The sequence below is a fragment of the Saccopteryx bilineata genome, chromosome 6 (assembly GCF_036850765.1).
Source record: "Saccopteryx bilineata isolate mSacBil1 chromosome 6, mSacBil1_pri_phased_curated, whole genome shotgun sequence".
NCBI classification, from domain to species: Eukaryota; Metazoa; Chordata; class Mammalia; order Chiroptera; family Emballonuridae; genus Saccopteryx; species Saccopteryx bilineata.
The window spans coordinates 71047629-71062738 of NC_089495.1; the positions used below are offsets into that span (position 1 = coordinate 71047629).

Sequence of the window (15110 nt, forward strand, 5' to 3'; positions counted from 1 at the left end):
ACGTTCAGGTCCCTGGTCTGTGGATGCAGTGTCATAGCTGCCATCCCCTCTAGCGTAAACTGCCATCATCCTACTCTCAGACTTAATTTAATGTGAGTTGCTTACAGAAACCTTTATTTCCTCAGCTAAATGAGTTAGCTTGGTTCACACCTCAATTTTTTGGTTCTGTTACTTCTGCTTTAATACTTTCTCCTCTAAGGAGTCTTTTTCTGCTCATTTTCCCTTGCTCTTTCCTAGGGTTTTTTTTGTGGTGGTTGTTTTTTTTTGTTTGTTTGTTTGTTTGTTTTTTTGTGGTACTGGTTTTCCTGGAGTGCATTTTCCTCTTCCTAATTGAATTCTGGTCATTCTTTTAAAGACTGAAAAATCTCTAGCCTCTTCTATGAAACCTCCAAATATTTCCACATGATGCCACCCTTTCTCTAAATTTCTGTCCCTTAGTCTCTGCTACTAAATTTAGCAGTAAGTATTTACTTTTAGGTTTATTTTCCTTGATAATAAGTAACTAAGGAATAAATTAACAATATGAGATCTTTTTTTACTCAGCAGTTCTGGAGAGGATTTAAAAACCTGATTATGCATAGGATCTGCTTATGTCAAAATTTGGACTCTGAAATTGAAGTGTACTATTTGTAACTTTTACAAAACTTTCTTAGTATATTTTGCTACTTTTTCCATTATTGTTTGTTTGTTTTCTTTTAGTGTGTTTTGAATTGTGATGCTAAATTCCTTTAGAATTTGTAAAAAATCACTAATGGCAGTGGGCTATTTATGAAAAAAGTTACGTGGTAAATACGGTAAAGATTTTTTTCAGGAAAGTTATTTACAAACATACAACTTTAAATCACTTTCAGTGAACCTGTTTAGAGAATAGGATTTTGGCCTTGGCCATTTGGCTCAGCAGTAGAGCATCGACCTGGCATGTAGATGTCCCAGGTTTGATTCCCTGTCAGGGCACAAAGGAGAAGCAACCATCTGCTCCCATTCCACCCCCTCAGCCATGGCTTGATTGATTCAAGAAAGCTGGTGTAGGTTCAGAGGATGGCTCCCTGGCCTTTGCCTCAGGCACTAAAAAATAGCTCGGTTGCCACGCAACAAAACAACACCCCAGATAGGCAGATCATTGCCCCATAAGGGGTTTGCCTAGTGGATCTCAGTCAGGAGCATGCAGGAGTCTGTTTCTCTGCCTCCCCTGCTCTCACTTAATTAAAAAAAAATAGCATTTCATTTTTGCTTATTCTTGGTGATATCTTTTTCCCTAGTCCATAGTGATTTTTGAATCTTTAGTGGTCAATGATTCAGAGAAGTCTTAGGAAGAATGGAAGAATGTTATCCATCATCCAGTGCTACTGAGCAAATTTTCTTTTCTTTTTGATGGCAGGGGAAATCCCCAAACTAGTATCCACACAGTATCTTCTGTCATTGTTCAGCTCTTTGAGTAGTGAGTTGCTTTCATGCTTGCTGACCCCCGGGAGTGAGTTTCTTTTTCAAAAAATGAAATTACTTCCAGTTCCAGTTTTATTAACTTAAAATCATGTTTGTTTGATAAACAATTTATGGAAACAAGAAGAACATACATTTGCCTTTTTTTAATGTTATCTTACATATCTTTAAAATAAAAAGTTTTGTGCAATTGTACTCTGGATGGATGGTCAGGAGGCACGAGGACGTACATGAATGTTCGTACTAAAAGAGTTAAAGCAAATAAAGACACAAATGTAAAGTTTTATCCCCTTGTAGATAATGTGAAATAAACTTTTTAATGATTCTTTTTTATTATGAGTTTTCATTTTTGGGAGAGGGCTTAGATAGAAAAGAAACTTAAAACTTAATTGATACAGTTAAAGACTAAGATATTTCAATATTTGTTGAATAGGTATTGTTTGAGGAGAATGACCAGTAAAATGATGCTTGAGCACTTCTGCTTACCATAGGGAGATTTATGAAGAATAAAGCCACCTGCATATACCATCCTGGTTGGTTTTTATTAAAAGATTTAGATTGTCTACATTATGTCCTCAAAACCCTTCTAAATTCTGAGACTCAAGCTTTTAATTGCTTGAATATTTAATATTCTTATAGCAGTTTTAGGTACATAGTATATTACTCATACGGTATAGGATGTTATTGTTTCTTAGCAGCATTTTTTTTTTTTTTTACCTTTTTGAAAATATATCTTGGTGTTTTGGGAGGGTTTTTTTGGTGGTGGGAGAGGGGTTTTTTTCCTCATGATATATTAACATCTGTACCATGGAACTTTTAAAAGGGAAGTAGCGTGGTATAATTGAAGGAGTATATCATGTAGTGACTTATGCTGCTGATTTAGCAGCTGACATTCTGTATGATCCCGAGTAAGTCTTTTTTTTGTGTGTGTGTGTGTGTGTGACAGAAACAGAGAGAGGGACAAACAGGGACAGACAGACAGGAAAGGAGAGAGATGAGACGCATCAAGTGTTCCTTGCGGTACCTTAATTGTTCATTGGTCGCTTTCTCATATGTGCCTTGACGGGGTTGTGGGGAGAGTGGGGGTTACTGCAGAGCGAGTTATTCCTTACTCAAGCCAGCAACCTTGGGCTTCAAACCAGTGACCTTTAGGCTCAAGCCAATGACCATGGGGTCATGTCTATGATTCCACACTCAATCTGGTGAGCCTGCACTCAAGTCAGAGACCTTGGGGTTTTGAACCTGATCCTCAGCATCCCAGTCTGATGCTCTATTTAATGCGCCACTGCCTGGTCAGGCCTGAATAAGTCTTAACTCTATTTTCTTAACTAATAATACAGTTATATAAATAGCCCTTTGATTTTTAAATTTGTACTTGTATAATTTTGCTACTTTAAATATAAAGATTAAGGACATTTATGATAGATTTTTTTATAACTTTTGACTAATTTTGATTTTTTAAATATATTGGTCTCTGTGAGGATTAATACCTGGGTTACTCAATCAAGAGTGTTATCAAGATTATTTTTTCTTCAGAGAAATATGATTTATATAAAATTATTTACTTTGCAGAATTTTCTGGGAGCCAAGCTATTGTAGCAAAAATACACATTTTTTCTTTGACATTAAAATATTTCTTTGCAAGATCTTTAATCTCTGTCTTTACTTAGAATTATTGAAAGAAATGAAAGAAATAACTTAATTTCTGAAATATTTTATAAATTTAACTTTAAATCATGTTCTCACTAGGATTACCATTGGTTATGTTTTGCTATAGAAAACACATCTGTGTTGCTTGTAAGAGACTATCATAATTGAAACTTACTGAAAAGATGATTATTTACTTAATAAAAAATTGACAATATATTGTAATTATATTAATAAGCTTCTTATACTAAGGTCCTTAGATACTATATTTTTATAGCATTTAAACAAGGCATTTATGCTTTAGCAACCTGTTAGAGCTAATTTACTGTGAGTGTGGCTTTGAAACATCATAACTGGGCATTTGTATTTGATTTTGAATCAAATACTTGTATTTGATTCAGACTCAGGCACTGCTTATTAAAAATGATAATTGGATGACTTTATTTGTAATAACCTACTTTTTTAAAAGTAATTTTTACAAAATAATTTGTTTCCTTCAATTCTTATTTATGACAAAAGCCTTTTTTTTCCTCTTTGTGACATTTTTTTTTTTTTTTTTTTGTATTTTTCTGAAGCTGGAAACGAGGAGAGACAGTCAGACAGACTCCCGCATGCGCCCGACTGGGATCCACCCGGCACGCCCACCAGGGGCGATGCTCTGCCCACCAGGGGGCGATGCTCTGCCAGAGCCACTCCAGCGCCTGGGGCAGAGGCCAAGGAGCCATCCCCAGCGCCCGGGCCATCCTTGCTCCAATGGAGCCTTGGCTGCGGGAGGGGAAGAGAGAGACAGAGAGGAAGGAGGTGGGGGGGTGGAGAAGCAAATGGGCGCTTCTCCTATGTGCCCTGGCCGGGAATCGAACCCGGGTCCCCCACACGCCAGGCCGACGCTCTACTGCTGAGCCAACCGGCCAGGGCCTTTTCCTCTGTCTTTAAGTGTACTAATAACAGTTATGGTTGGTAATATTTTATATAGGCAGTAAGATAAGGAGGTTTAATGGATTATAGCCTCTGTATTGTTAGGAAAATGGTCTTTGTCTTGAAAAGTAAGAGATATTAGTAAAATGTGTAATTTTAACAACAAAGCGTATGTTACTTTTCAATTGATCATATAAATTCAACATACCTTGATACCAAACCTGTATAGTATATAACAAAATTACAAGCCAGTGTCTCATGAAATAACCATAGGCACAAAAATCTTAGATAACATATTAGCAAAAGTCCAGTGACATGATCAAAATAGTATATCCTGACTAGGTGGGATTTATTCCAGAAATGCAAGGTTGTTAATCATTTGGAAATCAGCTTAATTCACCATATTAATGGAATAATGAGGTGAGGGTTGGAAAGGAAGGAAGAATCCAATATGATTATTTCAATAGAAAAAAACATAATATTTATAACAGCCATCACATTAAACAGTCTGAAAGCTAGGAATAGAAAGAAACTTTCTTAATTTGAAAAATATATATGCAGAAAAACTCTACAGTGACATACCTAGTGATGAAATATTGAATGTTCTCCCTCTGAGATCAGGAACAAGAAATGATGTTCATTCTCATCACTTTTTTTCATTAGTATAGGGTCTTACCAGTACAATAAGGCAAGAAAATTAAATAAATGACATAAAGATTAGAAAGAAAAAAAATTCTGTTTACTCACAAATGACATAATTGTATGTAGAAAACTCAAAAGAATTCACAACCAGTTGGAATTAATAAGTGAATGCAATAAAATCATTGGAAATTAAGGTCACTATGTAAAAATACAGCACATACAGAACCCTTTTTGGAAAATAGAGATGTTGATGTAGGTAGTTTGGAAAGCTGTGCTTTGACGTTGTTCTTAGAAATTGTAGCATCTTTTCTGTTGAGTTTGTTACTTCTCTACGTTGGTTTTATTTTTAACAGATTTTTTAAAATCACAAATCTACCCTAATTTTTTGAAAATACATAGTTTTTTTGCTATCCAAGCTTTTACTGTTTAAACTCTGGAGTCAAATAGATCGAAGTAGGGAGTAATATTTCTTAATCATGTTCATTGTTTTAATATACTCTAGTTTCACACTTTACAGCTCTGAAATTGGGCTACATTTTAGTCATAGGCATTTATGGTTGTAATTGGCAGCTTTTTTCCTTCAGTAGAGGTATATAAAATGATAGTGTGTTTTAGTCAGGGATGTAAGCTCAGTGAAATATCTTAGCTGATATTCCATTTTTACAGAGGAAGTTAGTGGATAAAACAAGGAAGTGGGATGTTTCTAGGAGTAGAGGAGTCTTCTTGTTAGATACTTTTTATTTATTCACTTTGAAAAAGCACTTTTTTAAAAAAAATATTTTTTTTATTTATTTTAGAGAGGAGAGAGAGTGAATGAGGGGGGGGAAGAGAGAGAGAGAGGAAAGAGAGAAGGAGGGAGGAGCAGGGAGCATCAACTCCCATATGTGCCTTGAACTCCCATGGCAAGCCCAGGGTTTCGAACCAGCAACCTCAGTGTCAGGTCGACGCTTTATACACTGCGCCCCCACAGGTCAGGTTGAAAAAGCACTCTTTAATCTCATATTGATGTTAATAAAAGACCTGAAAAGGAACATTTTCTACTTGCTAAAATGGAAGAAAGGTTTTATTAAGTAAAGAACTAATTTCCTTACTTCTGGCTTTTCTCACAGTTTTTACGCTAAAATACATTTTGAAACTAGAAAAAAGGCTTTTGATGTTCATTGTTTCCAACTGATTTGAGTACAGAAATCTTTTGGTTTTAACTTTTCAACTTGTTACGGAACTCTCATGAAAAAAGTTTATGAAACGCTCAAACTCTTATTTTTAGTATCAATAACTTCAGTTATTGTCTCATTCTTTATGTAATCATACAGTTTGGCATTGTGCCATGTGGTAAGGTAACATGAAAGAAAATTTTCTCTAGAATTACAGAGAATGGTGACTGAAGTTAGACTACAAACTAGATCTGTGTTTACTCTATGCTTTACTAAAAAAAAATTTTCTGTTAGTGATCTCTTATATTTTTATTATTGCAGAAAATGCTGTATGGAACAAATATAATTACTGTATTCTGGGATTTTATTTTATTTAGAAGCAAGCATTCTGAATACTAGAAACAATGATGAGTTGCCTAAACTTTGTGATGTTTTCTAGTCTAATTTCATGACAAAAGATTACAATGTAGTGTCCAGATTGCTACTTCTCTGGTACCCAGATATTTGCATTTTTAGTAACTAGAAAGTAGCACTCTTGTTCTTATTGATGCTCTTCTATTTGTATAGTTTCTAATCCTCTTTTAGGTCATGAACTCCTTTAAGACTTTGGAAGCTATGTTTTTTTTCTCTGGAAAGTTACATTCTTCATATGGTTTCATGTTTTGTTTTTATAGCATTCATAGATATTCCTGAAGGGATCGGATCCCTAGACTCTTTTCTAAGAACCAGTAACCAGCCACCCCATAGAACGAACAACTTTTTGCTTCTGAAGGATAAAAAAGGAGCTCATACACTTTTCTTAATTTGACCCTTGTTGGATCTGTCATTTCAGTTTAATTTAGTACAAAATGTTTATTGAATATTTATGATGTGCCCTGGCACTGTTCTAGACACTGAAAATATAGCAATGACCAAGCCAAAAATTTCTTCTCTCGTGAGTTAAGGACATTAGACATCAAATTGAACTTCCTCGTTTTATAGATAAACAGACTGAGGGCCAAAAAGGTACTTGAACTTACCCATAGTCTCATAATTAATTAGTATCAAGGATTGAGTACTGAAGAAGTGCAACTTCTAGTTAGGCAGTTGAAAAACACTGGTTTAAGGAAATAAAGTCACTTCAAGTAGAAGGAGCAATGCTAGCCAGCAAAGAAATTGAGAAAGAGTACAACAGTGTTCATTTCTGAATAGCAAATTGCAAATTGTTTGAGGGACACCATCCAGTTGTCTCCTGTGCCATGCTCTTATGTACAGGTTTTGCTTTAGTTACTAAGAATACTAGTGTATGTATTAGCAAGTGATATTTTTTCAGTGCTGTGGTAATGACATTGTTTTTTTCTTGAACTTTTTGTATGTTTTTGCTTTTTTCCTGTAGGTATGTTAATTTAAATTTTTTTTATTTCATGGTTTATCCATTATTCATACCCTTCTTTTCAAATCAACAAATGATTTAGTTTAGTTTTTTTATATGTATATAATACAGTTAGTTCATTGCACTAAATTTTGACAGAAGTGCTTTAACATTGTTTTATAAGAAAACAGGACTTAGAAAATCATGAATGCTTGCTACATTTTTTATAAAATTGAATTTGTATTGGTAGGTATTGTCTACATCTACGGGCCTAACAAAAACGGTTTATAATCCAGCTGCTTTAAAGGCTGCACAAAAAACCTTACTTGTTTCCCCCTCTGCAGTTGATAATAATGAAGCACAGAAAAAAAAACAGGTAAGTACAGCTATTGTACAGGATTTACATGTAGGAAAGCTTTTCTGCATGTATATGTTTTTTTCAAAACTTACAATAAAACGTAAATAAAAGGCATATGTTGGCTGCCACTGAACTTTTATTTTTTGTAGTGTAGTGTAGCAGTAAAAACTAACTTTTTCTTGGAATGAAAGTTCTCCTGATCTTTAAAACTTGCATGCATATTTACATTTTACATAGGAAAACTTTGCGTTTAATTTTTGTTGCCAAGCTTCAGCAATTACAACCATTTCTGTCCTCTTGAATCATTTTGTTTATTGGGAAAATAAATGGGGCCCTGTCATCTCACTGTGTGGATGTTCTGAGTTTGATTCTTGGTAAGGGCACACAGGAGAATTGCCCATCTGCTTCTTTACCCCTCCCCCTCTCACTTCTCTATATCTATCTATCTATCTATCTATCTATCTATCTATCTATCTATCTATCTATCATCATCTTCCCCTCCGGCAGCCATGGCTTGATTGTAGCAAGTTGGCCCCAGGTGCTGAGGATGGCTCCATGGCCTCTGCCTTAGGTGCTAAGAAAAGCTCGGGTGCTGAGCAATGGAGCATTGCCTCCTAGTTGGCTTGCTAGGTGGATCCTAGTCAGGATGCATGTGGGGAGTCTGTCTCTGCTTGCCCATCTCTAACTGAATAAAAAAAACAAAACAAAACAAATGGTAACTATTCTCATGATATTTTTTATCTTTCTCTAGGAGGCACTGAAACTTCAGCAGGATGTAAGGAAAAGGAAACAAGAAATTTTAGAAAAGCACATTGAAACACAGAAGGTAAAATTTTAAAGCTCGATTTGGCAAATTATAAATGTTACAAATTTGAGTGAATTTAATTTTATATTATTGTATGTAAATATTCCTGAGAAACATTTACTGTTGATAAAGGTAAAACTGAACTATTATCGATGATAAAGTATATTATCAATTGATAATATTTTGGGGCTGAAGAGCATACATTAAATAGACTGGGAATTGGAGTAGTTTAAATGGAACTATGGTTATGAAGTTTGAAGTGAAAAGGAATATCTATCCAGGTATGTTACTGCACAGTACTTTTTCAACATATGGGTGACTAGAACCTTTTTCTCAATATTGAGATTTACACCTTTCTTAAATTGGTTTGGGATCCTCTAGTCCTATATTACCCAATATAGTAGCTAACAGCCACATCTGAGATGTGCTATAAGTATAAAGTACATACCAGATTTCAAAGATGTAGTGTGAAGACAAAAAACATCTCAATAATTTTTTTTTTAAGCAAGAGGGAGAGAGCCAGAGAGCCAGAGGGATAGACAGAGACAGAGAGAGAGAGATGAGAAGCATCAACTCATAGTTGTGGCACTTTAGTTCATTGATTGCTTTCTCATATGTGCCTTGACCGGGGGCCTCCAGTCGAGCCAGTGACCCCTTGCTCAAGTCAGCAATTTTTAGGCACAAGCTAGTGACCATGGGGTCAAGCCAGATAAGCCTGTGTTCAAGCCAGCGACTTCAGGGTTTTGAACCTGGGAATCAGTGTCCCAGGCTGATGCTCTGTCCACTGTGCTACTTGCCTGGTGAGGCAATAATTTTTGTTAAAATTTGAATATTTTTGGTTAAGTAGAATATATTATTAAATTATTTTGACTTTTTAAAATCTTTTTAAAGTGACTGCTAGAAAATTAAATATGTGGCTTGCTATATATTTTTTTTTACAGTGCTGCTCTAGTTTCTGACATTAATTTAGTGTAAGTTCATGATCATGTCTGGTAATAAAGATTATGACATTTCAAAATATTGAAAAGATAGAAAGTTTACATTTTAAGTTACGATGTATGTCTTTTATAATTTAAATTTGGATACGCTTGATAAAGAGAAATGACAATGCTTTACACTAAAAACAAACCATCTTGACTCAGAGAGTTTATAATATTGCATGGTATCTTCTACGCCATAATACCTTGTTTATCTTCTTGTTCCCTATCCATATTGGGAATATCATTCCTAGGCTAGCCAGGTACCGTTTTCTGTCTGATGAAGATAGTAATTAAACATTCCATTTTCCAAATACCTCATTTTATGAAGGGGAAGCAAAACTTGTCCTGTGATTCATTGTGGGTTACAGATTCCATTTGGAGCAGGCGTACTTAGAGACAGTAATATCTACAAAGGTATTAGAAAGTAAAATTGGTAATACTGTTTCAAATTGACAGCTTCTCAGAGATTGAATTGAATTTCTTATGTTCAGAAGACCCAAATAGGCCCTAGTCGGTTGGCCCAGAGTGCAGACGCCCCGGGTTCAATTTCTGGTCAGGGCAGTCATGAGAAGCAACTGTCTGCTTTTCCTCCTCTCCCCCTCCTCCCTTCTCTCTCTCTTCCCCTCTCACAGCCAGTGGCTCAGTTGGTTTAAGTGTCAGCCCCAGGTGCTGAGGATGGCTCAGTGATTCGAGCATTGGCCCCAGATGGGGGTTGTCAAGTGGATCCTGGTTGAAGCACACATGAGAGTCTGTCTAGCTCCCCACCTCTCACCTAAAAAAAAAAAAAAAGGAGGGAACGACCCAAATAGTAGTGATACTATAGTTCTTCATAAAGTAAACCAAGATTAAGGCTGGAATTACCAATATTCTATTTTAGTGGTTGTAATCCTTGTTATAAATTCATAAAGTAAAAGTAGTAGATTGTTATTTTTGTTTATTTTGCTGTGTTTTGTTAAAAATAGTAGGAATAAGTATCGTAATTTTTCTCTTTTTAAAAATTTGACAGATGTTGATTTCAAAACTGGAGAAAAACAAAGCAATGAAGTCTGAAGATAAAGCAGAAATAATGAAAACTTTAGAGGTTTTGACAAAAAATATTACCAAGTTGAAAGATGAGGTCAAAGCTACTTCTCCTGGACGTTGTCTTCCAAAAAGTATAAAAACCAAGACTCAGGTATTTTAATATGTTATGCATATTGCTATATAAAAATTAATATTTTATATTAATATTTTAATATATAAAATATAAACTACATTAATATTTATTTTTCTTTTAGGTAATGTCGTTTGCTCAAAATCTGACCACTGTATGCTACTGTTCTGCCCTTCCTCCATTAAATAATAAGTAAATAAACACAAATAAGCAAACTCTACTTGTGAATCCTTTGGAGTACAGCTAGAAAGTCAGTAATTAGCAGAATAGTCATGGATAATCTAGAAAAGGTAGTTTGAAGACAAACTGATGTAGGTACTTGAGTGCTTGAGTCTGAGCTTTATTTTGTAAGGAGTTTGAGGTATAAAACATGAATGAACAAAGAAGTAACATTCAGACAGCACTATACAGAATGAATTTTGAACCATAGGAAAATTCATTAGATAACAAATAGGTGAACAAGTTAATTTCAGATGGTAATAAGTGATTAAGGAAAAAAATAGTTATATATAGTATCAGTGTTTGGTGTGTGTGTACATCATTATTTTATAATGTATAAAATCATTATTTTCTATTGATATTTCTGATTCTAATCCAACACCGCAAGGTTCTTCCTTATTATTTTATCTCCCTGTTACTATAATAATTACTTGGTTTTCACTAACCGCAGTATAGTACTCATTTGCTCAGTTCTGCATTCCAAATAGTCTCAGAATTGCTACAGCAAATAGTACTTCCAATAACTAAATATAAAATTTAGAATTTATTTATATGTATGTATGTAAGTATTTATTTTGGTGACAAATAGGGACAGACACAGGAAGAGAGAGAGAGATGAGAAGTATCAATTCTTCTTTGCGGCTTCTTAGATTTCTTAGTTGTTCATTGATTGCTTTCTCATATGTACCTTGACCTGGGGCTACAGCAGAGTGAGTGACCCCCTGCTCAAGCCAGGGACCTTGGGCTTCAAGCCAGCAACCATCGGGTCATGTCTGTGATACCATGATCAAACCAGGGACACCAAGCTCAAGCTCGTGAGTCCGCACTCAAGCTGGATGAGCCTGCACCCAAGACAGCAACCTCAGAGTTTTTTGTTTTGTTTTGTTTTTGTATTTTTCTGAAGTTGGAAACAGGGAGGCAGTCAGACAGACTCCCGCATGTGCCCGACCAGGATCCACCCGGCATGCTCACCAGGGGGCGATGCTCTGCCCATCTGGGGCGTCGCTTTGTTGTGACCAGAGCCATTCTAGCGCCTGAGAGAGAGGCCAGATAGCCATCCTCAGCGCTGGGCCAACTTTGCTCCAATGGAGCCTTGGCTGCAGGAAGGGAAGAGAGAGACAGAGGGGAAGGAGAGGGGGAGGGGTGGAGAAGCAGATGGGTGCTTCTCCTGTGTGCCCTGGCCGGGAATCAAACCCGGGACTCCTGCACACCAGGCTGATGCTCTACCACTGAACCATCCGGCCAGGGTAACCTCAGGGTTTTGAACCTGGGTCCTCCACATCCTAGTGTGACACTTTATCCTCTGCACCACTGCCTAATCAGGCTTATTTGCATATTTTATAACCTCACAGTATATTCTACTAAAGATATAGTCAGAACTGTGAAAACTGTGGTCTTAAGATTACTTTTTCTTTTTGTGTGGTTGGTTATATTATTAATTTTATAAAGTTGGATGTATTTCTATATGTGTTCAGTTTTGGATTCCCCTCATTTTTTTTGATTCAGTTTTATTTTTTGAATATGTAAAACGTTAACATAATTCAAACATTAAACTATGAAAAGGTATATATAGAAGACCTTTCTCCATGCTTGACCAGGAAGTGGCGTGGTGGATGGAGTGTCAGTGGGATGCAAGGACCAGGTTCGAAACCCCAAGGTCGCCGGCTTGAGTGTGGGCTCATCTGGCTTGAGCACAGGGTCACTGGCTAGAGCATGGGATCATGGACATGATCCCATGGTTGCTTGCTTGAGCCCAAAGGTCACTGGCTTGAGTGGGGCGTCGCTGGCTTCGCTGGAGCCTCCCCCCACCCCCAATCAGAGCACATATGAGAAAGCAATCGATGACCAACTAAGGTGCCGCAACGAAAAACTGATGATTGATGCTTCTTATCTCTCTCCCTTCCTGTCTGTCCCCGCTGCTTAAAAAAAAAAAAAGACCTTTTCTCTTTGATTCCTGATACTATTCTGTATCCTTCCCTCCTTGGTGTGTTTGTATTCTTTCCTATATCAAAGCATACTGTATATTGCTTGTTAATACCTTCGAATTTTGTTTTTCTTTCACAGCTATTTCCTGAAAATTACTTCATATTGGTCCATAGAAATCTCTGACTTCTGTATGGAAAATGAATTATAGGGAAATCTTTACAAGTAGGAGCAAGTTAGGAAACTATTATAGTAGTATAGACTAGAGTTGATTGATGGCTTGGACCAGGAGGAATAGGACTGGAGATAGAAAAGAAATGTATAGATTAAATGGGGTTGTGTAAAAGTTATTTGTAAAAAAAGTTCTGTGTAAATGCAGGATATTAATTATTGTCATCTGAAATCTTAATTACTATTTTCTAGATGCAGAAAGAATTGCTTGATACAGAGCTGGATTTATATAAGAAGATGCAAGCTGGAGAAGAAGTCACTGAACTTAGGAGAAAGTATACAGAATTACAGCTGGAAGTATGTTTCATCATAGCTACACAGTGTACTCAAGTGGAGCAGATGTAGTTATGGTGGTTAATTTAAAAATACATTCTCTTCATTCTGTTCAACAATTCTTGGTAGTTTCTGGCATGCATATTGGGAGTTGATAGAGGGAGGAGGTTAACAAACTTTTCAGGGCTAGTAGAGAAAATCTGTTAGGTAGTGAGGATGGCAGCAGTTTTACCAGTTGTACCTGTACACCCGAGTCCTTCCACTTCTAGGGAATTTTGTTACTATTCTATTTTTGGTGACTTATTCTCCTGGGACTAAAATCTACTAAAGACCTTTCAGAGATTTTTTTTTTATGCATAAATAGGCATATTATACTAAGTTCTATCAAGATCAGACTTCCGGTGGTAGAACTTCATCGAAGAACATGCTTATAAAAGTTTTGCCTATAGATGGTGCTGTGGATGTTTATAAAAGAGAAAATAAAACTACTTTCTTACAGTCATGATTATTTACATAAGAATGAAGTGAAACTGATTCCTGCTCGTGAGAATTTTAAACATTTAGCAAAATGCTGTTTAACAGTTAGTATTACATTTTTAAGTATGGAGACATTAATGTTATTAATGGATGTGATACTTTTCTGTATCATTGTTTTATGTCATAGTTTAATTTTTATATTTTATATTATTATTTTCATTTAATCTGAAAGTAATACTTTTTTCTAAATTTGTTAGCAACTTACTTTTTTCTGACCTAGTACAAATCTATATTAAATACTGGAATACAGGTATTAAAGATTTAAGATTTAGCAGACACTGTGTTTGTCTTAAGGCTCTATCTTACCTAACAGTCATAAGAAACCATAAGGTGGTGTCCTAAACCTGTACATTTTGCATTGTGTGGAAACTTGATATGATTACCTTGTACTCTGCCCAAGGTAACAGGTTTTGGGAAGAAATAGATTAATTTTAGGTTAATATAGAAATTGTGTTTTCTCTATTCTGGACATTTGATACCTGTGTTGGTGGGATTTAAAAAAAACCAAATTATCATTTTAAAAGTTTTGGCCCATCATTTTAATAAATAAATAATAGTATTATCAGTGTTTTTATTCATCTGTGTTTTAGTTCTTTATCATGATTTAGCTATGTAGCTAAACACACACACACACACTATAATGGCTAAACTTTAGTATGTAGTTAGTATATGCAGTAGTGCAGTGTTTCCCAGAGAGTGGTCATTCACTACACTTAATTCCATTTTTTTTTGTTAACAGATATCAGTGTAAAAAGCTCCGAGGCCAAGTAAACTTGGAAAAGGTTAAACTTGATTTTTGGCTATCAAGGTTTTTTTAGATGCTTATTAATTTGTGAATCTCTAAAAATACATATAAAATATGTAGTACTGCTCAAACTTAGGTTCATGGACGCTAGTATACTTTTGTGTTGCTGCTCTGTTATTAACATTAATCCTTGACCTTTGAAGTTTATTTGTATTTTAGACTATTTTAGTTAATGTTAAGATTTACTGTCTTGAGATGAAAAAGCTGAAATATTTATACCTGCAGAGATTTGTCAGTGCTACCTGCTAGATGTTTTCACTTGAATGTTTTACATCCACAGACTCAACATGTTCAGAATTGTGCTTATTTTGCCCCTAAAATTTATCTGTGCAATTACCAAAACCAAAAATCTGAGCCTTCATTCATTCCTTTCTTTCCTTCAGTATTCATATCCAATTAATTACCAAGTTTCATACCTGCTACTTCCAAATGTATCTCCCCCTCCCCCCCCCCGAAGCTGGAAACAGGGAGGCAGTCAGACAGACTCCCGCATGCGCCCGACCGGGATCCACCCGGCATGCCCACCAGGGGACGATGTTCGGCCCCTCTGGGGTGTCGCTCTGCTGCATTCAGAGCCATTCTAGCGCCTGAGGCAGAGGCCACAGAGCCATCCCCAGCGCCCGGGCCATCTTTGCTCCAATGGAGCTTCAGCTGCGGGAGGGGAAGAGAGAGAGAGG

General features: G+C 36.0%; 1 protein-coding gene across 13 annotated transcripts in view; it reads left to right on the top strand.

The window, feature by feature from the left end:
- RBM26 (RNA binding motif protein 26) overlaps positions 1-15110 on the top strand; it is a 114542-nt gene that overhangs the window by 65883 nt on the left and 33549 nt on the right. For all 13 annotated transcript variants that reach the window (XM_066238029.1, XM_066238021.1, XM_066238022.1 and 10 more), the window contains 4 exons: positions 7400-7525; positions 8259-8333; positions 10299-10466; positions 13011-13115. In XM_066238029.1, coding sequence (XP_066094126.1) covers positions 7400-7525; positions 8259-8333; positions 10299-10466; positions 13011-13115 — 474 coding nt within the window. The remainder of the gene's footprint in view (positions 1-7399; positions 7526-8258; positions 8334-10298; positions 10467-13010; positions 13116-15110) is intronic.